The sequence below is a fragment of the Halichoerus grypus genome, chromosome 4, assembly GCF_964656455.1.
Source record: "Halichoerus grypus chromosome 4, mHalGry1.hap1.1, whole genome shotgun sequence".
Lineage (NCBI taxonomy): Eukaryota > Metazoa > Chordata > Mammalia > Carnivora > Phocidae > Halichoerus > Halichoerus grypus.
In genome coordinates, this window is record NC_135715.1 from 31,301,416 (window position 1) to 31,324,995 (window position 23,580).

The window sequence follows — 23,580 nt, forward strand, 5'->3', positions numbered from 1 at the left end:
AAGGAAACCTAGGAGCAGAGAAGTGTCCTGTTGGTGTCTCAAGATGGAACAAGAAGCTGCCTGCAGATCCACTGCCTGCCACATGGACAGAAACCACCGAGCCTCCCCCACACAAGGTAGTGCAGAAGCTGGACCTGAGCGGCAACAAGGAGACAAGGAAAAATAACCATGCAGGTGTCCAGCAGCCAAAGAAAGAACAAACAAAATCTTCTCAACTTTTCATGAATTAGACCTACTGGAGGTCACAGGTGACAACCTGAGCAAAAACGAGCACTTCAGGAAATTGAGTCAATATTAAAAAATCCTTCTTGTAACTATATGTGTGTGTGTGTGTGTATATATATATGATATATGGAAATATAAATATAATACATAGAATACATATTCTATATGGAATATATATTATATATATGGAATATATACATTATATATATGGGATATATATATATATAAATAAAATATATATTCCATGAACTTAAAAAATTAGCACATAAACTAAGGCATCAGCACTACCAAGTTTAGAGGCCTCAAAAAAAATATCAATCACAGAGCAAAACTACAAAGGGACAGAAAACATGAAAAGATTTTGGGAAGAGCCATGGGAAACCTAAATGCAAACAAAAGGAGTTACAAAAAAAGATGTGAGATGATCACTAAACAGAATTAAGATCACTATACATTAAGTGATTAGTGCAATCTCACCTAAGGTTGTATTCGAGTAATATATAAACACCTCACATTCCTAGTGTCAGGTTGTGAATTATCTGTTGACTAATGACGCCAGAATTACCAGTCTAAATTCACGAGAATAACAGAAAACTATTTATTGGGATCTGTCATCAGAGATGTGGACTATGATCCCTGCAGCCACAAAATACCAGATCCATTATAGAGTGCTCCCAGTTGTCCTGATGGCTTCCTCGTCTCGCTCAGCTTTTCTTCCCTCCAGAAGCTACACATCTAAGTCACTAAGGCTCAGGTCTCATTCCACAAGAACTTACAGTACATGCAAAATACTGAATTCATTCAACATTTTTTCTTTCAAGAAATTTCTCCTGAGCCATCATCAAAGCTTCAGGCACGGTCCTGGGTGGTTGGTAGCTCTTCTGAAGAAGCCTGTAACATGATGTGTAGTGTGATGCCTAGAGTTAATGGTAACTCTAGTTGACAAAATGTATTGTGTATTTGACTGCGAAGAGAATATCTTAAAAGTTCTCATCCCAAGAAAAAGAAAAGGTGTGTAACTATGTGTGGTGACGGATGTTAACGCCGTGATCACCATTTCACGGTATGTATGCAAATTATATTATACACTTTCAGCTAATAAAGTTGCATGTCAATTATATCTCAAAACTGGAAAAAAATAAAATATTAAAGTTTTATTAACTAAGAAAAAAGTAAAAAAGAAGCTTGTAGCAAAGACACAACTAATTCTAACAAGTGAAGCGCTGTTCTCATTGAGGGAAACACAGAAGGAGCATCACTGGAAGCAATTCTGATGGGGAAGAAATGACACGAGGACCAAAGCCGGGGTCTCGGTGTACAGCTTATTCTTTCTGGGGCAGGTTATTAATGTTATCTGATCTTCAGTTTTCTTTTTTGTAGAATGTAGTTGTTTGAAGCGACTGGAACATAGGTACTCAATATATGTTAGCTTCCTTTTTTTCTTTGAAAGACAAATTTTTTGGAGGTTTAAGAAAGAACTCTCATTTATTGAATAGCTATTATATGCTAGTCACTATTTACTTCCCCCCCATACTCTGTCCTCCAGGTCAGTGAGAGGGCCTAGCAGCCAGGCTGTGCAAGGCAGGGCGAGACCAGGGCTCTCTCTGAACTGACTGCTAGACATAGAGCCTACCATAGCACAGATATTACAACACAGGGCAGGAATTCTAACTCATCTATGGCAGTGTGTGGATTTAAGATTTATATGAGCCCTCTCAATTCAAATTTACAGTATGGTAGGATTTTTTAAATTTAAATAAGGTGGCATTTATTTTACTTGTATGAAATTTGTAATCTTTATTGAATTCACGTCTTTCTATCTCTTATTCCATGATGCACTTCAAATACACACACACAAACACACACACACATACAGGACTTCTGTCTGGTTAAACACAATGAACTGGTTACACATTTTTCTTTATTGCCTCCCACAGCACAGAAATTTGAGGTATTAACTCACAAGAACAAAAGGAATCTAAAAAGTAGAAGAAAACTTTGAACAAACTTTTGGAAGATAGAAAGTAGATGGAGGACTGGTAGCTGACTGAGCAGAATGGGGGACATTTCACCTTCAGGACATGTGAAGAGACGCTACAGAAAGCAAAGCAGTCAAGTTCCCTCAGGAAAGACTCAGAATCTGGAGGCAACCAGCTCTTCAGATAGGAAGGGGGGTGAGGAACACAGCTTGATATACAGAAATTGGTAGACAATGATTATCAGAGGTTTAAAAGAAAATTCCAGTTTAAAAGAGACCAAAGCCAAAAGGGAAAAATAGAAAAGGAACTTTGAAGAGACAGAGACAATGCAGGGAGTAAGAGGAGAAAAAAAACTAATACGGTCTCTTCCGAAAGCAAGGCATTTGATTGCCATCATAACAAAGCAAAATGCTGTAGGAAAGCAAATACATGTAGCAGAGACTTCACTGTCAACCCAACATTGGCAACCCGTTCTTCTTTAGTAACAGAAACCCCATATTGTTAAAGGCAGTGACGTATCCAGCTAAAAACATTTTCCAGACTCCCTTGCAGATAATAGTGGACTAATGAAAAATCAGCAGAAATATTTAGCTGGGCTTCCAAGAAAGTTCTCCTTTATGCCACTAGGAGAACTTCCTATGTGTCTTCACCTTGATCTCCTTATGGCCTGGACTCCCTAGCTAGAAGCAGAGATGCTTGACACTTTTTAGTCCCAGATCATGCCGAATACTGAGTCACTGGTCACATCATAAGCTTGTGCCCCAAAATGACTCATGCCAAAAAGCAATTTCCTCCCAAAGTATTTCAGTTTTGCAAAGGATTTTAACATCACATTGGCCATTACAAGCACAGAGAGGGTTGCTGTTAACTGAATAATGAAACCTGAATTTTAAATGACTTGGTAACAATCAAGGAGCCAGAAACTCATCTGGAATTTATTAAGCCAAGTAGATTCATTTCCTTACACAAAAAGGATTACTGTAAATTGCAGTGTGGCCGTCAACCACATTCTTTTTACCAGAACTTAGGCCAAATTTCAAAAGTATCAGCTATTTGGCAAGTTATACCTTTTAGGACTTACATTTTCCAAGTCTAAAAATGTTTGCAAATTGGCTTAAAAACAGGCATTTAAACGCTTATCCTTTGAATAAAACACCTAAAAATGTATTTCCTTTCTTCATGGAAACTATAAAAGCTTCTCTTTCTAAAAGAGCTCATTAGGCTCAATTTTAGTAAGACATCACAAAATGTCCTCTAATCTTAGAAAGATCTTACAATTGCCTCTTCCAAATTGAATACAGCAGAAAAGCTAAATAAGATGACTCAAAGACACACACATAAAACATGAAAAGTAAAAGGATAAAGAATAAATGAGATAACAGAAATGTAAAGGAACTTGAAAAAATTCATATGAAAAGAAGAAACTTAACGCATGGAATCTACACACCCTGCTCTCTAATCTGGAACTTCAAATAGAGAGAAGCTAAGTGGAAAGGAGCAGGGACTACAAGAACATATGGCTCTGTTTTCAACAATGCAATACATATGGGATTCTTCAACTTGAAAAGTCTCAGGCAAGTTGACTAGCCTGAGATTTATATAAATCCACTGACAGAATCAATAGCAAAGAACTGCTAAAATGCACATGGGGATCCCTAGAGAGAAGACAATGACAGAAGTACCATAAAGAAACAGAAGTCGTTACTCTTAAGGTATTTGTTCATTCCAACCTCAAGGTCTCATAAGGGGTTTTCATCACAGCTTAAGAACAATATAAAAAGGACTCAATAAATACCCATGTTCACAAATCAAAGGTTAAAATAAACCTACATATATTCCACCTTCTTTTTTTCTAAACCTATCACCACCTTACAATCCTCATTTTATAGTTGTGGGAACTTAGGCTTAGAGAAGCTTTAGGTTTTGTCCACGGTGACACATTTTCCCCAGCACCTGTCCTGTGCTGGCTGTCCTATCCAGTATTAGCCCAAACCGCCCCGCTCTCGCCACTACACCGTGCTAGAACACAGAAAAGAAATAAAGACACGGCCATCTGAAACTGTACATTTTCATGGTAACTATTTTGTCTATTTAAGAGTTAGAAGTGTTTTATTTCCTTTCTGATTACTGTCTGTTTTCATATTAACATGACTTCACTAAATCAAAACTATTAAGATACTTTTTTCTGAATGTTAAAAACAAAATATCTTCACCAAATTATTGTCAGCTAAAAACCCTGGGGGCAGGAGAGGCATTTTCCCAGTTTAGGAGAGAGGAAATTAAATTCAGAAGATTAAAGGAAATTAAATTCAGAAGATTAAACTCTTAGATGATGTTTAATACACTAAGAGTACTTTACATAGCAGACCCGTTGTCCTAGAGCACTGCCCCTAAATATGAAGGGTTTGTACCTCTAATATATCCAATAATATAAACTGGAGTTAGGAGATCGTTTTGCTAACACAAATAAATAACTTTTTTGACAGAATACTGGTTTCTTGGTAGCTCTTCCTACCTCTTCTCTCATGGCCCTCTTGCCCCTAAGCTAAGACTATGCTAAGACTTTCAGGATTTTCTGAAGCTTAATTTGGCTCCCACACTAACACTTTCCAGCTATACTTTCAACAAGTGAGAAATTACTGTCCTGACAGATTCAATGGCCTTGTTCCCACCTTCTTTTCCCATGACCACTTCTTCTAATCCTGAACACTGTTGATACTCCTTCCTTTCTATCTTTCATGAAACCAATGCTTCCTTAAGACTTCTAACACATCCCTGGTTCTCTGCCTAGCTTTCTGAACCTGATCTCCCTTTCCTCTTCCTGTCTTCTTAATAGAAGACCTATCCCAAGGCTCAGTCCATGATCCTCAATGTGATGTGGTCTTTCCCCTCCACTGACCCATTCTATCCCTGGAGTTCCAACATCACTTGATATGTCATTTCAAGGAAAAATTCTAATTCTGTATCCACAATTTAGTCTTGTAACTCTCACTACCTTCAAATAAGCACATTCCACAACAAGTCGACTACTAGCTTCATTGCCTTATCCTAAGACAATCCAGTGGACCCATGCTTGCGCCAGCACCATCACCTAACTCAACTGCCCTCCGCATTAATTTCCACCACCATCTTTTTGGTCAAGCTCAAGAAGGACCTTGTCTATTAGCTTCCAAATGCTTTTCCAATCCCCAAAGTCCCTGCAGATTTGCCATCTAACATGGTCACATTTATTCCCGCACTGTCTTGTGACTGTCTCCTCCTTGTCAGGACAAGTCCCAGAAAGAACCACCACGGCAAGTGCCCTCACCATCCCCTCCTCTCTATACCCTGCCTTTAAGCCCATTGCATTCCAATAGCAGGAAATTGTGCACATCTTAGTGTGAATTTACACATTTTATATTAAATCTGAAAACTTTCCTATGCTTTTTAACTTAACTCCAATCTTAAAATTAAAGAGAGAGAGAGAGAGCAAGAGTCCAACAGAGAGACAGAGGCAGACACACGCAATAGCTAATGGCACAAAAGGGTGTGTATGTGCCCAAACCACAGGCACACCCGTAACAGCAGAGAAACAGAGAAGGTGAAGGAAGTGACTGAGCTTAAGTTCTTCCATTAGAAAAATCTAACTTCAAATACTGGTTCTATCAGTATCGGCTGTGTGGTCTTGGGAAAGAAACGTAACTTCTCTGAACCACTCTTTTCTCATCTGTTAAAAAAATTGTATTTATAAAAAGAATAGTATCAATTAATTCATATGACATCATCTTGGAGGAATAATTTTTTAAACGTACATTTAGACAAAGTCAGTTTGCATCAAAACAGACAATGAGTTTCAGCTTCCCTTTTCCCCCCCAAAAAAGGGCTCCAAAGAGGGGAGCTCTTTGGAAAGCTTCTATTCTTCAGTTTTATGTGCCATTTCAGAATAATTTCCATACATATATATATATATATATATATATATAGCACTTTGCAAGCATGAGGTAGGCCTCTGATGTTTGAGTGCGGCAGAGAAAGAAATGTTCCTGTTCTCAATTTTTTTTTAATTATTTTCATTTATTTCCAAACAGGGTAAAGTTGTATTCTGCTTCTTTGTCTCCAATTCGTACCAGGGTCCCTACTCAAGCTGGAGGACACTAATCAGTGAGTGGCAAGATCTTTTTCATGACTAATACCCCAAAGTTGCATGACGAAATACTGTCCCCAGTGCAGGATATTCAGCTAAGGCAGCTCATCTTCAAATGTTCTGAGATGTTTATTATCTTATGATACTTGCTTACCTCCAGGCATCTTTACAATTGGTTGAACAAAGTCAATTTCTCATGCTTTAAACTTGTTTTTCCAAAAGCTTGCTTTGAACTTGCTCAATACAGAACTGAAGTTGAAGAAAAGCAAACAAGCAAAAAACCTGATATAACAAAACCAGCTTGTCTTGTTCAGGGAAACACAGCCAGAGGGACAGTCAAATCACAGGGTTAACAAGGTATCAGGTATAAAGAATTAAAAGACATTTGTTCATTCATCCATTCATTGATCCAACAAATATTTATTGAGTGTCTACTAAATACCTGGCACTATTTAAGGCTTGAAAACAAAGTAAGCGCTTGCACATAAGACACTTATCTATTCTGGTGAAAGTAATAGCCAAACCAAAACCTATAACCTATAAAAGTGTTAAATGCTATGATATATAAGAGTATGGAGTGACAAGAAATGTTATTTTACAAGGAGGGAGAAAGGGTGGAGGGAAGAGGGGTATCATTTGAACTGAGACCTGAATAAGTGAAACATATTCATGCAGAAAGAATGGCAACACCAAGTCCCTAAAATACAAATCTTTGCACATCCAAGGAAGAACAGGAAGCCAGTATGATGAGAGAATCTTAAGAGAAAGAGTGAGAGCAGATGAGATAGCAAGTGGGAAACAGATCATGCATGACTCTATGGCCCGTGGTTTAAAAATTCAGATTTTATTAAAAATGTAATGGATAGCCATTGTGGGGGGAGGAGAGGGCAGAGTTCAAATTACAATCTCTGGTTTACATTTTTTTTAATTGAACTATAATTAACATACAGTGTTATATTAGCTCCAGGGGTACAATATGATGTTTCAACAACTCTATGCATTACTCAGTGCTCATCACAGTAAGCGTACTCTGGATTCCCTTCACCTGTTTTACCCATCCGCTACCCATCTCCCCTCTGGCAATTGCCAGTTTGTTCTCTGTATTTAAGATACTGAGTTTTTTTGGTTTTGGCCCCTTTTTTTGCTTGTTCGTTTTGTTTATTAAATTCCATGGTGAAATTATATAGTATTTGTCTTTCTCTGATTTATTTCATTTAGCATTATACCTTCTAGGTATATCCATGTTGTTGCAAATAACAAGATTTCATTCTTTTTGTGGCTGTATAATACTCCATTGTATATATACCACATCTTTATCCATTCATCTACTGATGGACACTTTGGTTGCTTCCATAATTTGGCTATTGTAAATAATGCTACAATAAACATAGGGTTGCATATGTCTTTTCAAATTAGTGTTTTTCTTTGGGTAAATACGTAGTAGTGGAATTACAGGATCATATGGTAATTCTATTTTTAATTTTTTGAGGAACCTCCATACCGTTTTCCACAGTGCCCAGCAATAGTGCATTCCCAGCAACAGTTCAGGAGGGCTTTTTCTCCACATCCTCAGCAACACATGTTATTTCTTATCTTTTTGATTCTAGCCATTTTGACTGGTATAAGATGACATCTCATTGTGGTTTTGATTTGCATCTCCCTGATGACTAGTGATGCTGAGCATCTTTTCATGAGTCTGTTGGCCATTCATTTGTCTTCTTTCTGGTTTACGCTTTTTAAAAAAGATTTTATTTATTTATTTGACAGAGAGAGTGAGAAAGCACAAGCAGGAGGAACAGTAGAAGGAGAGGGAGAAGCAGGCTCCCCGCCAAGCAGGGAGCCCAATGCGGGGCTCAATCCCAGGACTGGAATCATGACCTGAGCCGAAGGCAGACGCTTAACCATCTGAGCCACCCAGGCGCCCCTCGTTTACATTTTTAAAGGGGAATCTGACTGTTACACTAGAAGCAGAAAGGATAGTGGAGATGGCAAGTAGTAGTCAGATTCTGGATATATTTGAAGATACAGCCAACTGAATTTCTTGACATACTAGATGTGGAGTGTGATAAAAACAAGAGTCAATAATGACTTCAAAGGTGGAGACCTGAGCAAGTGGGTTAACAGTGGTGCCATTTACTAAGATGGGAAACACTGTGGGGGGTGAGTAGGTAGGTGATGGGGGGGGAACTCGGAGTTTTGTTTTGAACAAAGTGGGATGTGCCTATTTGACCTACAATTGGAAATCTTGAGTGTATGTGTGTATCTATGTATGTTTGTATGTACACACACACACACACAGGCACACACACACACGGGGTGCAGGGGGAGAGAAGGTGGGAGGGAGGGAAAGGGAGGTTAAAAACATCATCAGGGCCAGGAATATAAATATAGAAGTCATCAGCATATAGAAGGCATATAAAGCTATGGATTTGATAATATCTATAGGGAGAGATTATAGACAAATAAAGGAAGATATGGGAAGATGAACCCAGGGATACTCTAATACTTACTGATCAAATAATGAGGAGGATTCAGCAAAGGAAAATCAGAAACATCAAGTAAAATGGGAGAAAAATCCAAAAGATGGTTGAAGGAAATGTTTCAAGAAGGAAGGTGTGACTGTGTCTGATGCTTCTGATAGACTGACAATATTTTCTTTGGACAATATGCTAAGTTCCAAATTGATTACATACCACTCAAGAAGTAAAGGCAAAACATTTGCTTATTTTCTCCTTCCTCAGGCAGAATGAAAGACTTTAAACCCTAATGAGAAAGAATTCCAGAATCCAAGTTTATAATAAGGTTGGCAATGAGTCCCCTTCCTTGAATGTTATGAAATGGTGATATAACAAAAAGAAGACACTTCCTTCCCAGCTCAGACATCTAGATCAAATTTCAACCTAGTTAAGAAGAGGAAATCTTTGATCCTGGTCTTCGCTTCAGCAGAACTTACACATATGAAACACTAACTAGAATGTATCCTCACTGAAAACATGGCATGTATTTTGAAGCACTGCACAATAACAATCTGTACAATTTCTGGTATGTCCTGGACTACTGAAATGTCGGTCAGTAAGAAATTAATACTTCTGTAAATAGTCTTATAGAAGAAACTAATGAGATATAATTTATCTCCTCTTCTAGCTCACAGTATACCTCAATGTCATCATATAAAAATGCTTCCCTTTTATAACACTTTAAATGGTTTACTGATCATTAATGTATTCACTTAGATATACCAGAACATATAAATCTAAAGTCTGCAATCGATCAAGAATGTCTATCAGCAATTCTATAATTTATAGAATATTTTCGATCATCATGTGCTTTCCAGGCACGAACAAGATAGAAGCTGTTCTAGTATGCAGGACTTGTCATTAACAGAAAATAGCTAATCTTACAGCTTTAGATGGAATGAGGACTGAGAGCCCATTCTCTCCTGATTTACAAATCCTTTACCACGATTTACTGACCAGTGTCACTCTGAGACAGTAGAGTGTAGTGATTAAGAGGGCAGGCTGTGGAATCAAATTACCTGGGTTCAAATCCCAACCACTACTCACTAGTTTTAAGTGTTTCCCTGAGCAAATTATTTGACCTCTCACCCCTTTTTTCCCTCAGAGAAAACACCCTTGGGTAGTAACAGTCCTTCATTACAAGGGTGTGCAGGGATAATACACTCGTCCACCTAGCTTGCCCTTGTAGAAAAAAGCACTAGCTGCTTTGTCGGTTACTCGCCTTCTCTTGTAGAACCTTCATAGCAGGTAACTCACTCTTCATGTCAGCCTATTCTGGCATAGGACAGAACTTAGTTTATAGCAACACCTTCAAAATACTCGATGCCAGCAGAGAAAGACAATTATCATATGGTTTCACTCATATGTGGACCATAAGGAATAGCACAGAGGACCACAGGGGAAGGAAGGGAAAACTGAAGGGGGAGAAATCAGAGAGGGAGACGAACCATGAGAGACTATGGACTCCGGGAAACAAACTGAGGGTTTCAGAGGGGAGGGGGTACCTGGGTGATAGGTATTGAGGAGGGCACGTGTTGTGATGAGCACTGGGTGTTATACGCAACTAATGAGTCTTTGAACACTACATCAAAAACTAATGATGTACTACACAGTGGCTAACTGAACATAATAAAAAATAAAAAAAATAAACAAAACACTTGATGCCAAAGTCTCACTGTGCCTGATCAGTTATTACTAGTGTTGCCCTTTGAACCCACATAGAATTTTTCTAATCTCTCTATGACAATCCCCACTGTACTTAAAGACAGACATAATGTCTAGTGCTGTGCACCAGCATCTCAATGCACTCAAGCACCCAAGCACCAAACTGACCATTGTATACACAGAAATGAGAACCAGTCTTCAAGCACCCTATCAGGGAGGATTTTGCAATTTTTGGAAAGGCTGTTTATGGGACTGTGTTGTGAGTCACCCGTAGAATGTGCTAATGCCTATCTACTTAGAGCAAAGTGGCAGCTGAGCATGTTAAACCTCTGTTCCCAAAGTTGTGCACAGATGAAAACTCTTAACCTTATTAAGAGCTCCGAGTACATCAAAAGTGTTTTTTAAAAAACACACCCAATAATTACCTTCAGAAACTGAAGAGTACGCACAGGTACACATATTTTATCATTTCCTCGGGCTCTAATACACTTTTGACAGCTAACAGGCTTAAGGAGATGTGCAAGCATTAATTAAAGAAGTCAATCTCTTGACAGCACACAAAACATTCATTCCTTCAACAAGCTTTTGAGAACTTTCTGCCAGGAACTCTAGGATACAGAACAATGGAAAAAATTCAGTCTGCAGATGCTAACAGATGAAAGGGTTTTCCTACAACATCTATTTTCCCTAAACTAAAAGGGTTGGACAAATTTATTAATGGTGTTTTTTCTTGTTTTTTATTTATCTGAGAGAGGAAGAGAGAAAAGGCGGGGGGGGGGGGGGAGGCAGAGGGAGAAGCAGACTCCTCACTGAGCAGGGAGCCCAATGCAGGACTAGATCCCAGGACCCTGAAATCATGATCTGAACCAAAGGCAGACGCTTAACTGACTGAGCCACCCAGGCGCCCTTGCTGCTTTGTTTTTCTTAACTAACATTCTCAAAACTAGTACTTTTCTTTGACTCAAATGCTGTTATGTTGACAAGCAGTTTAAAAAGGAAGGAGGAAGTAAAAAGAGAAAGTCTCAACAGGAGTCCCTTTCTAGCCAAAGTGCTCTTGGCATCCAGACAGCAAGCATGCTAAAGCACTGCATAGAAGGACAAGAACCAAACGAACTGAATGAAGCAACATATGCCCTGCCACACACTCAGGATGCTATTCCTAAAGCTAAGAGAAGCTTTAAGGATTTCTGTGCTTTATAAATGGCTGAAGGAACATCCTCAAAATGGCCAGTTGTTCCATTCCTCATCTCATAATTTTGTTGAGAATTCAGAGGGTCTATCTCCAAATAACCCAAAAGAAAAATAAGACAACTCAGGAGACACTTCCTTAATGGTTCTACCATGCCCATGACCTTGGCGATGTGCTTTACCAGGCCAGGGGCCCTCTGAGCCTTTCGTAAGCTCATAGAGAGGAGACAGAACCTCCTTGTTTCAGCTTCATCCTTTCTCAGTGGGAAGAAGCCCAATGAGTCGTCTGTTAGATAAATGTTTAACATCACTAGGGATCTGAGAAGAGGGAGAACAACATGCATCTTTCATCTGTTTATTTAGAGGAAAAACACAAATGGTAATTTCCAATTCTGGCCAGAAGATGGAGAAGCTGGGGCCCTCAACCTCTGCTAATGGTTGCAAACCAGCACAAACCTTTCAGAAAGTAACTTGATAATAGATCAAGAACCAAAAAAATCATTCAATCCCTTCGACCCAGTGAGTCTACTCCTCAAACTGGTTCAAGAACACTCCATTTTATTAAAGATACAAGTTCTTTCTACTTTCCCCCATTTTAAGAAGAGGCCCATTTCTAACTTTCAGCACATGAGTACATTGGAAAGATACAAAATAGCACTGTACTGAAATCCTCCCAGCTGCCCAGGAAATACCTTGACATGTGTGCTCATACCTCTTGGAGTCAGGCTATTCTAACGGCATTCCCGCCCTGGTTCCTATTTGTGTGAATCAGTTCCTTCTCAAGAGGACTTTGTGAGCACAATCATCTCTTGCCAGCCTTCCTGTCCTATTTTCCAAGCAAAGACATTGTGTTCAAGTAATAGTAAAATGCTACATAAAGAAAAAAGGAACGAATTGACAATCGAGATACTTCTTGGCTGTTCAAAACTACACTGCCTACAAGAGGTAGAGTCTCACGTGCCCTTCTGGAAGGGAACTTTGCTGAGTGATAAAAATGTTCTACATGTTGATTAAATTGCTGGCTACATGGGTATAAACATTTGACAGAATTCCTACAACTGTACACTTAAAATCTGTGCATTTCTCTGCATGTAAACATGACCTGAGTAAAAATAATCTACTCAGCAACTCCTAAGAGTTGTGCTGCATACAACTTCAAGGTCTTACAAGTTACAAAGCCACAAAGTGGGCAAATGTGTTAGCCCCACCACAGCCTGATGTGAATGCTGCCTCTTTGCGAGCTCGCTCGGCTCCCCCAGCAGACTCGGGCTGCCTGCTAAATGCTGTCACTCCACACTGGGCAAATGTGCGCTACGGCAATTATCGAACAGCCCCTGCGTGTGTTTGTGTGTCTGCTCCTTGTGGGGCATGCCTCTGGCTGGAGGTCCAGCAGAGACGCTAAGAATGTGGCATTTGAATCAATAGGCCTGGCAAGTGGCTGGGACAGAGTAAGCACATAATAGGCATTTTCTGGATAACAGACTGACTGAATCCAAGTCCCCATGAGGGCAAGCGTTAATCAGAATGCAGGAAGAGAGTGACAGGACTCCGCAGCAGGGCTGGAGCGGAAGTGAAAATGCTAGGTAAATAGGCAAGTATACGCCGGCCCCCAGATGAAGGCTTATCTTGTAGCTGGTCGGGACCAACCAACCCCCAGGCAATGAACTCAGCTTTAGGCACTGAAGCGAGTTTCCGCCAGGGGGACAAATAAATTGTGGTCTTTAAAACCCTATTGTTAAATTTTGTTAAGTCTGTAGCCTTCAGATTATACTCTTATTCAATAAGCATTTACCAGGCACCATGCCAAATCCCTGAAATAAAGATACTGTTCCTGCCCTCAGTTAGCTCAGAGTCTAATATGGAAAAATGGATAGAATTATACCGTAGAGTGCAAAAAGAGAGATCTAGACAAGCAAGAGAGGAGAGGAAGCAATGGGTGGAGTGGAGGTGTGCTGGCTCAGAAAAGGGCCCAAGGAAAGGCTGATTTTATTCCAAGCAGGGAGGACTGAAGAGAAGTAACGGGTGTTAGGTAAACGGGGAAGAGACTGACTGGCTCCTTTTACCTCCTCCTTTTTTTTTTTTTTTTTAAGATTTTGTTTATTTGACAGAGAGAGACAGGGAGAGAGGGAACACAAGCAGGGGGAGTGGGAGAGGGAGAAGCAGGCTTCCCACTGAGCAGGGAGCCCGATGTGGGGCTCGATCCCAGGACCCTGGGATCAGGACCTGAGCCAAAGGCTCTAGACGCTTAACGACTGAGCCACCCAGGCGCCCTTCCTCCTTCCTTTTTAAACAAGGAACAACCCGAATTCCATGCACAGTAGCCTGGAGGTCAGAGAACAGCTTCCGGGCAGTGGGAAAACACAAGCAAGGAGGAGGGAGCACTAATTGCTCTTCAGTCCGCAGGTCACTGAACAGGCACCACCAGCCTGCGATGTTCAAGGAAGAAACGGAGCCCCTACGGCATTTAAGGAGCAGAGCCAGGACTTGAACCAGGGTTTGTTCCCAAACCTGTGAGGGTTTTCTTCTTCTTTTTTTTTTTTTTCCCAATTTCATTGAGATATAATTGACACACCGGTCAGTAGAATAGTTTAAAGTGTACCACATAGTGACGCGACATACATACACTGCAAAATGCTTACCACAAAAAGTTAACATCCATCTCCCCGTGGAGTTACAAAAAACATTTCTTTTCCTTGCAATGAGAAATTTTAGGATCTGCTCTCTTAGCAGTGTTCAAATATACCATACAGCAGCATTAACTATAGTCATCATGAATTGGATGAAGTAGTCAAAAGGTACAAACTTCCCATTTTAAGACAAAGAAGTACTGGGTATGTAACATGCAAAACAGTGCTCTTAATCTCTGTGCTATCTGGCAGCTAGGCAAATAGTTACAGAGAAGAGAAAAAAATAAAAATAGATACATAGGCAGAGATGAGATTGTAAAAAGCTGTCAACCCTATGGTATGCTTCACAGTGCAATGTAAATAAAGACCGTGGACTTTAAAATCTTTTCATGACTCTCAGAAAAGAAGGAACTAACAAAATCAGGTTTTTATTTTGAAAAAATAATTTTAGCTACAACAGCTACTATAAGAATTGCTTCCTAACATTTAAATTTTTTAATAAATTTTTACCATCATAGTATTTCCAGGTTTAATATCCGTTCATTGAAATTATACGTAATTACCAAAAATGCTTTGTTTTTTTAAAGATTTTATTTATTTGACAGAGAGAGACACAGCAAGAGAGGGAACACAAGCAGGGGGAGTGGGAGAGGGAGAAGCAGGCTCCCCGTGGAGCAGGGAGCCTGATGTGGGGCTCGATCCCAGGACCCTGGGACCATGACCTGAGCTGAAGGCAGACGCTTAATGACTGAGCCACTCAGGCGCCCCCAAAAATGCTTTTATGAATTCAATGTTCACATCATTCTACATACATTTGAAAAGCAATAGTACAAGTCCATGCAACCTTCATTTAGTCCACAGATAATGCTTGTGTGCACTGAGGACTCATGTTTCCCAGGCAAACCCTTTCAAACCAGACCACAGGTTGGAAACCACTAGCAGAAAGGGTGCAGTTTACAGAGAAAGAGAAAAACCACTTAGAAAGATTTGGGGGTAGGTGCAGAAACAGACTAAGTGGAAGTAACTGAGTAAGGAGTCATATTCCGGTGCCAGGTTTGGCAATGAGCTCAACTTGGCACCCTTAGGTCCTTCCACAGGCTGACAGTGATACGGAAAGAATCAAACTCAGAGATAACAGGAAGCACAGGTGAGCAAGGGGGTGGGGAATGAAGTTAGCCTCTTCTGCTCCAACCATCCTGTATTTACTACTGTATTTAAACTTCAATCCAGACAGCAACATGAACCCAGATTGGAAACTGGTGACCAGCCAATGCAATGAGTGATAGATCCAGTTTTCCATCTCCTTGGTATTTTGTCTGTTCACTACAAAGGCTTTTTAGTGCCCCAAAACAGAGAGACAGAGGCAACTGTTAGGTGTAGAAAATTAGAAGGTGCTACAGAAAAAGTCTAAAATTAGAGGGTCTGGCCGGCAATTTCTACTTCATCACCCACTCGATGACCTTGCTGGAATCAGGCTTCCTCTCCGCCTCTCCCTTTAAACTATTACATTATTTGGTTTTAAAACAGTGTTTAATCATAAACCAGCTCTGCTACATTATTAATATTCCAAACAGCATTTCCAAGCAGATAATAATCCAATATCATTCTGTTGAATTACATTAAAGGGTGACATTCCTACATTTGCTTTAAATTGAAATATTAAACTAACCTGAATTATACATACATTCCTAACCATTTAAGCACAATTTAAAATAGTCATACAATTTTAACTGGTAGAACAACAACCACTAGCCCTTGCCTGGCCCTTTCTCCTTCTCATCCCAAAATAAAATAAATAAAACTTTAACTTTGGCTGTGGGAATAATACATTAGCTATTTAAAATCATAGAGAATGGAAATGACAAGAACATACTAACATGGACACTGGCCATCATTCAAAATTTTACAAGGTTGGGGTGCCTGAGTGGCTCAGTTATTAAGCGTCTGCCTTCGGCTCGGGTCATGATCCCAGGGTCCTGGGATCGAGCCCCGCATCAGGCTCCCTGCTCCGCAGGAAGCTTGCTTCTCCCTCTCCCACTCCCCCTGCTTGCGTTCCCTCTCTCGCTGTCTCTCTGTCAAAAAAAAAATAAAATCATAAAAAAAATTTTTTACAAGGTTATTGGAGTTTCTTGACCTCAGGATAGTCAAAGCTGCAGCTAAGAATAAAAACAGCAAAGTAGATTATGTAATATATATATGTTTATATATATGACTCATGCCTTATGCCTCAATACATGTAGAGAAAAGTATGATAGGGAAAATGAAGCAAGAATATTAGCAAGCAGAAGAAAGACTTACACCATAATCTTCCCCACTTTCCAAAATATGTTATAAAATACACTTCGGAATCAATATTTTATCTTTAAATTAGGGGTTCTCAGAGTTAAGAGGCAATTGTGGCAACAAGGGAATCATCCATTCTGCTTCTTTTGGCAAGAACAGGATTTTAAAATATGTGCTTTAGGGGCGCCTGGGTGGCTCAGTCGTTGGGCGTCTGCCTTCGGCTCAGGTCATGATCCCAGGGTCCTGGGATCGAGCCCTGCGTCGGGCTCCCTGCTCAGCGGGAAGCCTGCTTCTCCCTCTCCCACTCCCCCTGCTTGTGTTCCCTCTCTCGCTGTCTCTCTCTCTGTCAAATAAATAAAATCTTTTAATTAATTAATTAATAAAATATGTGCTTTAGTTGTAAAGGCAAAGCAAAGGAGACAAATCTGGACATTAATTGGAGAAATAAAATAAACCTAACAGTGAGCACACTGCTGTCACTTTGAATGTCCAGAGCATGTGGAAAGTGTACATGAATATGTAAATTATTCACATATCTTCAATGAACATACTGCCTTGCTCCCAGTGGCACTAGGGAAAAAATTATTTGAATTTTAATCTCATTAACTATATTATAATGATATGGCAAGGCCTTTAGAAAATTTGTCTCTCTGCTAAAGATGAACAAAACACGTTTAGATGGGATGGATGAGTGGGAAGATGAGCACGTGTACCGTGCACTAGGATATCTTTTATTGCAACACACTTCCCTTGCGTTTATTAGATACAAATTTCTCACAGAAAGTCTACACAATCACGAGCAAGCTACAACAAGGAATTTTTAGATTTCAAAAATCTGTATACTAAAAAAGAAAAGTGTGAAATCTTCCATATTTATAGATTTCCTGAAGCAAATACACAGCATGCAGATACAAACTCCACATAGGAGCCATGTGTGACCTAAAAATGTCCTCACATTTCTTTCCTTCTCTCTCCTTCTATCCCCCCAACACTCAAAAACCAAAAGACAAGTTTAATCTCTTTTCTAAAATTATGCAGAACAAATACTACAAATGGAAAATTACCTTTGGACGCCTTGGCTTTTCAAAGTTTATGAATGAGGGAAGTCATTTCTCTTAACTGCATTGCTAGAATTTTTCCACTCTCATTTCAATTCAAAATACCGTGTTTATTCTCCTCTCAATGTCCCCATGCCCTCCCCTCACATCTTTCCCCCTCCCTCCATACCTTTCTAAATCACCTTCAGACTAGTTCAAAGTTCAGTCCAAAAAGGACACCAATAGCGAATTTCTTGACCCCCCTCTACTGTCTAGTGGGTAATGCTACTCACATTTCACATTCCTTTATTTACTGTTAGAAATGTAACACTGAAAGTTTTCTCCTTTTTCCCACATATATACCTTTGTTTCTTTAAGGACAAATGAATTATGTTAAAAAAAAAAAAAAAGAAAAGAAAAAAAAATGAATTATGTTTAAACACTGTGTGCTTTGAGATTCTTAAATGTTGTTTTTGCGCTGGAATAACCTCTAAACCTAATTTGCATTTTTAAGTACGTTGAACAAGCCAGCACGTGGCATCAATAACTTCTAAGTAACTGCAAGGCTGGTGGAGGCAACAATTTTCTAACAAGCCGTTGTTCCTGATTCACATCTGCTCTGAAGACTTCCCTAGCGTCATTTAAAAAGTCATCTTTTTCATCCAGAATAACGGATAGAAGTCCTGGTATTAATTTTTACGGATAAATGTAACCTTAAGGCGTTGAGGAAGAAACCTCCTAGAGACCATCTCCATTTCGATGGAATGGAAGATCGCCTCTCTAAGGCACAGCTGGGAAAGTAACAACACTTCAGTGAGTGACCCCAGGAGATCTTAGTCTCATCAATGCCAACCCTGAATAAGTAAAAATCCTTACCCCCACCCCACCCCCACCCCCGGGCTCCAGACGCTGCGCGGGAGAAAACATCTCTCCAGGTGCGCAAGTGTCTAACCTCCTCCACCTGCCTTCCCACACAGCGCACACAACACACTGCCCGCGCAGGTAAGAGTCGGGCATTCCCACTGTCACCACCCCCAAAGAACCGCTCCCGAGGGCCCTGGGCCGCCTCTGCCCCGGTGCTGACGTGGTCCAGCGCACAAGGACTTGTGGTCCCCAAACCCAAGGGCGCGAGGGCCGGACTCTGCCCTGGCAGAGGAGCTCTGGGGAAGCCAGCGAGCCCGTCGTAGGGAGGGCAGCACTAGGCTTAGAGGGACGTTGAAAAACACGAGAAGCAGGACTTGCCAAGTCCCCCAAACTGCAAACCAACCGGCTGCCACGCGCCGGCGCAGGTCCGGGGAGGGTGCTGAAGCGCAGGGCGGCGGGAGCGGCCTCGAAACCACGAACTCGTGCGGAAAAAAGTAAAGGCACTCACCTCCACCCATCTCTGGGCCTCGGCGAAAGCTAAGGCGCAGTCGGCCCCGGCCTCCTCCATCCCTTCCAGGACTAGGGTAGGAGGGAGAGAGAAAGCCGCGATGAGTGCGCGGAGGGGCGGGGTGTCCCGCGCGCGTCTGGCCCTGCCGCCCGGCCTCTGCTCAAGCTGCGAGGCGCCCGGGCTCTCTTTCCTTTTGTTGCGCTCTGCAGTTTGGAGAAGTTTCGAAGCCGCAAGAACTTGAAGACGTGGCTTCCTCTCGACTCCCGAAAACGACCCCGGGGCCCCGGGCAGCCTGGCAGGGCGCGGGGACTAGAAGCGGTGCGCCGCACCAGCCCGGCAACTGTTTGGACTTCAAAAGTCGCAGCGCTGCAGCCGCCGCCCTCCCCGGAATGGCCCCGCCCCAGCCCACCCCGAGCTGCAGAGTCGCCGCTTCCGTCCGCCCCCCTGCGGCTCCCGGGGGCTCCCGGCCGCAGCCGCCTTTGTGGTCAGACTGTCTGGGCCAGGAGATGCCACCGACCGCCAGGAGACCGTGGCCAAGGCCACGCTCCCGCGCTGCCCGCCTAGACCGCGGCTCCGCCCGGTGGGACTGCGCTCCCGGCGCCCGCATCCTTCCCGTCTCTGCCCGCCTGGCCGCCTTCCCTCTCCCCGGGACCCGGGTAAGAGGCGCCCCGGCGGCTTGCGGCCGCCGGACCCGCCTGACATACCAGGAATAGCTGCACACAATTGCACCTTTCCGGGCCAAGAAACTTCCCCCTTGGAGGAGCGCGGCCCGCCGTGGTGCGCAGCCGCCCGGCCCGCCGCCCTCACCTGCGGCCTGAGCCCGGCGCGCGCCGCTCGGCTGAGCCAGCCGTCCCGCTGTCCTGCTGCGCGCGGCCCCGCCGCCAGGTGCGTGGCCTTCCCTACTCCAAGTTCTCCGCCCCTACAGCCGCCCGAGCCCTCCTGGTGGCAGGTGAGGGAAGTGGCCTGAGCGTGTGCCGCCCATTTCCCCCAGTCTAGGCCGGCCCCGCTCCGCCCCGCTTCCAGGTGGGTGAGATGGAAGGTACCTGCCACTCCATCCCCGTCTCTCCGCAAAGGGTGGGAAGCGGAGGGGAACCTGGTATGTCTCTCGGCCTCACCCAGAGCGTCGGACAGTAAGGTGACAGGTTATTCAGTGTCCCCAGCGGTCCTGGGTAGGTGCGCAGGGCTGGAGGGTCGGAGGCTCCTGGTTTGGCTTATGTGAGTTCTTTTCACACAAAAATCAAATCTTCGGAAAGGAACGTGTTCTTTGGTCCAGTCTCCCTGGGACCTCGCGTGATGCTCCTGAAGCCCTATTCAGGCCACATGTTGATGGCGTCACCTTTGGAGGAGGGTAAAGATCGGCTCTTACTCTCGTAAAGGAAACAAATCCTTATTTTCTATTTTTTTTTCCAGTTGATTGACTTCGTTTTTCATCATACGGAGTAAACAAGCATAGAGCAGGAGACTAATGAATAGCTAAAACCTAGCTCCTATATTAAACAATCATTTGCATTCTGCCTTATTTACTTCATCACCTTCATTTCCTGCTTAAAGATAGATATTATTATATTTCACCCCTAAATATTACAATATACATCTCTTCTACATAATCGTATTTCCATTTTCACACCTAACTAAAGCTAACATTAATTACCTAGTAGCAATTTATACCCCATCCAGACTCAAATTCCTCCACTGATCCCAAAATGTCTTTTACAGCTGTCTTACTGAGACCAGAATCCAAACAATGACCACACAATTGCATTTGGTTAGGTCTTTTTTTAGCCTAGAATAACCTCCTCCTTCAACCAACCCCCGCCACATGGCTTTTTTATTTTAATTTTTTTTTTTAAAGGTTTTATTTATTTGACAGAGAGAAAGACAGCCAGAGAGGGAACAGAAGCAGGGGGAGTAGGAGAGGGAGAAGCAGGCTTCCCGAGGAGCAGGGACCTTGATGCGGGGCTCGATCCCAGGACCCTGGGATCATGACCTGAGCCCAAGGCAGACGCCCAACGACTGAGCCACCCAGGCGCCCCTTAATTTATTTATTACTAAAATATTTTTTTTAATTTTAAGTTTTTAATTTCAGTAGAGTTAGCATACAGTGTTATATTAGTTTCAGGTGTACAATATAGTGAATTCAACACTTCCATACATCACTCTGTGCTCATCAGGACAAGTGCCCTGCTTAATCCCCACCACCTATTTCACCCATTCCCCGCCCCCCACCCCTCTCATAACCATCAGTTCTCTATAGCTAAGAGTCTGTTTCTTGATTTGTCTCTTATTTTTTTCTTTTAATTGTTTGTTTTGTTTCTTAAATTCCTGCTTTTTTTTTTTTAGAATAGCATTGTCTTGTTAGACACTGACTGCCATGTACTTCCAGTTCAGGAGAGGGACAGACATTCCCCAAGCTTCATGAGAATTATTGTTACTACAGTTACTATGTACATATGCTCTATATTTAAAGCCGCTGCTATGTAACTTGACTTAAAGCTTTGGGGGTAACAGCCCAGGATGGTAAAGAGCACATAGACTGGAATCTGAATGACTAAGGTTACCAAGTTAGCAGACGCACTGACCTTCAATTTCCTCATCTGAAAAATGTGCTGATAACAACTACTTCAAAGGGAAGTCGTGAGAAATAGGATGATATATGTAAAAGCCTAAGGGCATTGCTTGGCAGAGAGTAGGCACTTAATAAACAATGGTTATTTCCCATTAGTCTCTCTCTAACAACAGTGTGTCAAATATGAATTTTTCCTTATAAATGGTAATTTCAGGGTGCCTGGGTGGCTCAGTCGTTAAGCGTCTGCCTTCGGCTCAGGTCATGATCCCAGAGTCCTGGGATCGAGTCCCGCATCGGGCTTCCTGCTCCATGGAAAGCCTGCTTCCCCCTCTCCCACTCCCCCTGCTTATGTTCCGGCTCTCGCTGTGTCTTTCTCTGTCAAATAAATAAATAAAATCTTAAAAAAAAATGGTAATTTCATTTATTTGCTCAAATACTCACATGGAAAGAGCTATAGGGTATTGTGAACTCTGTTTCAAGTCCGTTCAGGCACCAGCCATTTCTGTCTCTTTAATGATGCAGTTTACATCTCAGAAGTCCCAAATCCAAATCTTTGCCTTCTACTATCAGTCATTAGAGTGTTTTATCCTTCTGGAAAGATTTCTACAGCTCTATAGAGAAAGGTAACCTACTGCAGGAATTTAAAATTCAATTCACAACAATAAAACATCAAGAATATTATTCATTTTCCCAAAGAATTTGAGGTACCTTCCAGTATTTAAGAACAGTACAGTTGTCATGTGTTTATACATTGGTGATGAACTGTTGGTGGGAGAAAGTGATACAATCTTTCTTGAAGGTAATTTGACAAACATTTAAAAAAATTTTAACTACTCATACTCTGTTGCAGCAATTCCACTTCTGGGCATTTATCCTAAGAATATGAAGAAAGATCTGTGCACAAAATGAGCAGCTGCGGTGGACACAGAGTCACTGGCCAAACCTTCTTTTGGAGATAGCTGGAGGCTGTCTGCTGACCAGCCCTTTTGAAGTCTGCCTCAGCTGCAGAGTGCAGCCTCCTCTGAGCTCATGGTCGTCCCAGAACTGCTCTCATCTGGTGATTGAGTGACTGTACGCTACAAAAGTCCAGTCATTTCCACCCAAAACAGAGTACCTTTGATGGGCCCTTTCCATAAATATGAGGCCTGGGTCACAGTTCAACTTCTCCCTTGCTCTTTCCTGCTTCTTCCTTCTTCATTTCACAGGGGTCAATCCCTAATAAATATCTTGCTCTTCAAACTCCATTTATTTCAGCTTCTGGAGGACTAAACTTGTGATAACATGAAGCATTCGTTAAAAATGAAAATCCCAGCGTGCCTGGGTGGCTCAGGCAGTTAAGTGTCTGCCTTTGGCTCAGGTCATGATCCTGGGGTCCTGGGATGGAGCCCTGCATTGGGCTCCCTGCTCCGCGGGGAGCCTGTTTCTCCCTCTCTCTGTCATGCTCTCTCTCTCAAATAAATAAATACAATCTTTAAAAAAAAATGAAAATCCCAAGCAGTCTAAACTAACAACAGGGACAGTGGAGTAGATTACGTTTCTTCCATAGAGTGGGTTATCACTCAGTCATTAAAAAGGTAAAAGGCAATTCTATAACCCAAGGAGATGTTTAAAAATGTATATTGAAATAGATAAAAAGCAATGTATAAAGCACCCTAATATGTGATTGCATTTTTAAAATGCATTTTGCCACATAGAACGAATTAGAAAAAATCACCCAAATTTTAATGCCAGCTATTTCCAAATGGAGATATTGTGCTTCTCTTTTACAAGTTTTTTGCAAAAGACATATGCATTACTTTTATAAATGGGAAAATAAGTATGACACAAAGATATGTCCAAATATCTTTTTTGGCTATCTCATCCCACAAACTTCAACCTCCTCCTGCCTTCCCTGACTTGGCAAATGGTACCACGCCTAAAATTTGGTCTTGTCTTTCACCCCCATGTCTACCCCATTCCCACTCTTGTCCATCTATTTCTTTAGTATCTCTCCAATTGG

General features: G+C 41.8%; 1 protein-coding gene and 1 long non-coding RNA gene across 13 annotated transcripts in view; one reads left to right on the forward strand and one right to left on the reverse strand.

Moving 5' to 3' along the window:
- Positions 1–20,585, reverse strand: part of LMO7 (LIM domain 7) — a 200,641-nt gene extending 180,056 nt beyond the window's left edge. For 6 of the 11 annotated variants that reach the window (XM_036079717.2, XM_036079716.2, XM_036079715.2 and 3 more), the window contains exon 1: positions 19,016–19,382. In XM_036079717.2, coding sequence (XP_035935610.2) covers positions 19,016–19,075 — 60 coding nt within the window. In that variant the 5' untranslated portion in view covers positions 19,076–19,382. Of the gene's footprint in view, positions 1–19,015; positions 19,383–19,532; positions 19,574–19,719; positions 19,797–19,822; positions 19,990–20,058 lie in introns of those variants that run through there. The other 5 variants (XM_078070242.1, XM_078070243.1, XM_078070244.1 and 2 more) reach the window with 5 other exon arrangements.
- The window catches only part of LOC144381566 (uncharacterized), a 49,644-nt gene continuing 45,598 nt past the window's right edge, over positions 19,535–23,580 (forward strand). For both annotated transcript variants that reach the window (XR_013446927.1, XR_013446926.1), the window contains exon 1: positions 19,535–19,671. This is a non-coding gene — a long non-coding RNA (uncharacterized LOC144381566). The remainder of the gene's footprint in view (positions 19,672–23,580) is intronic.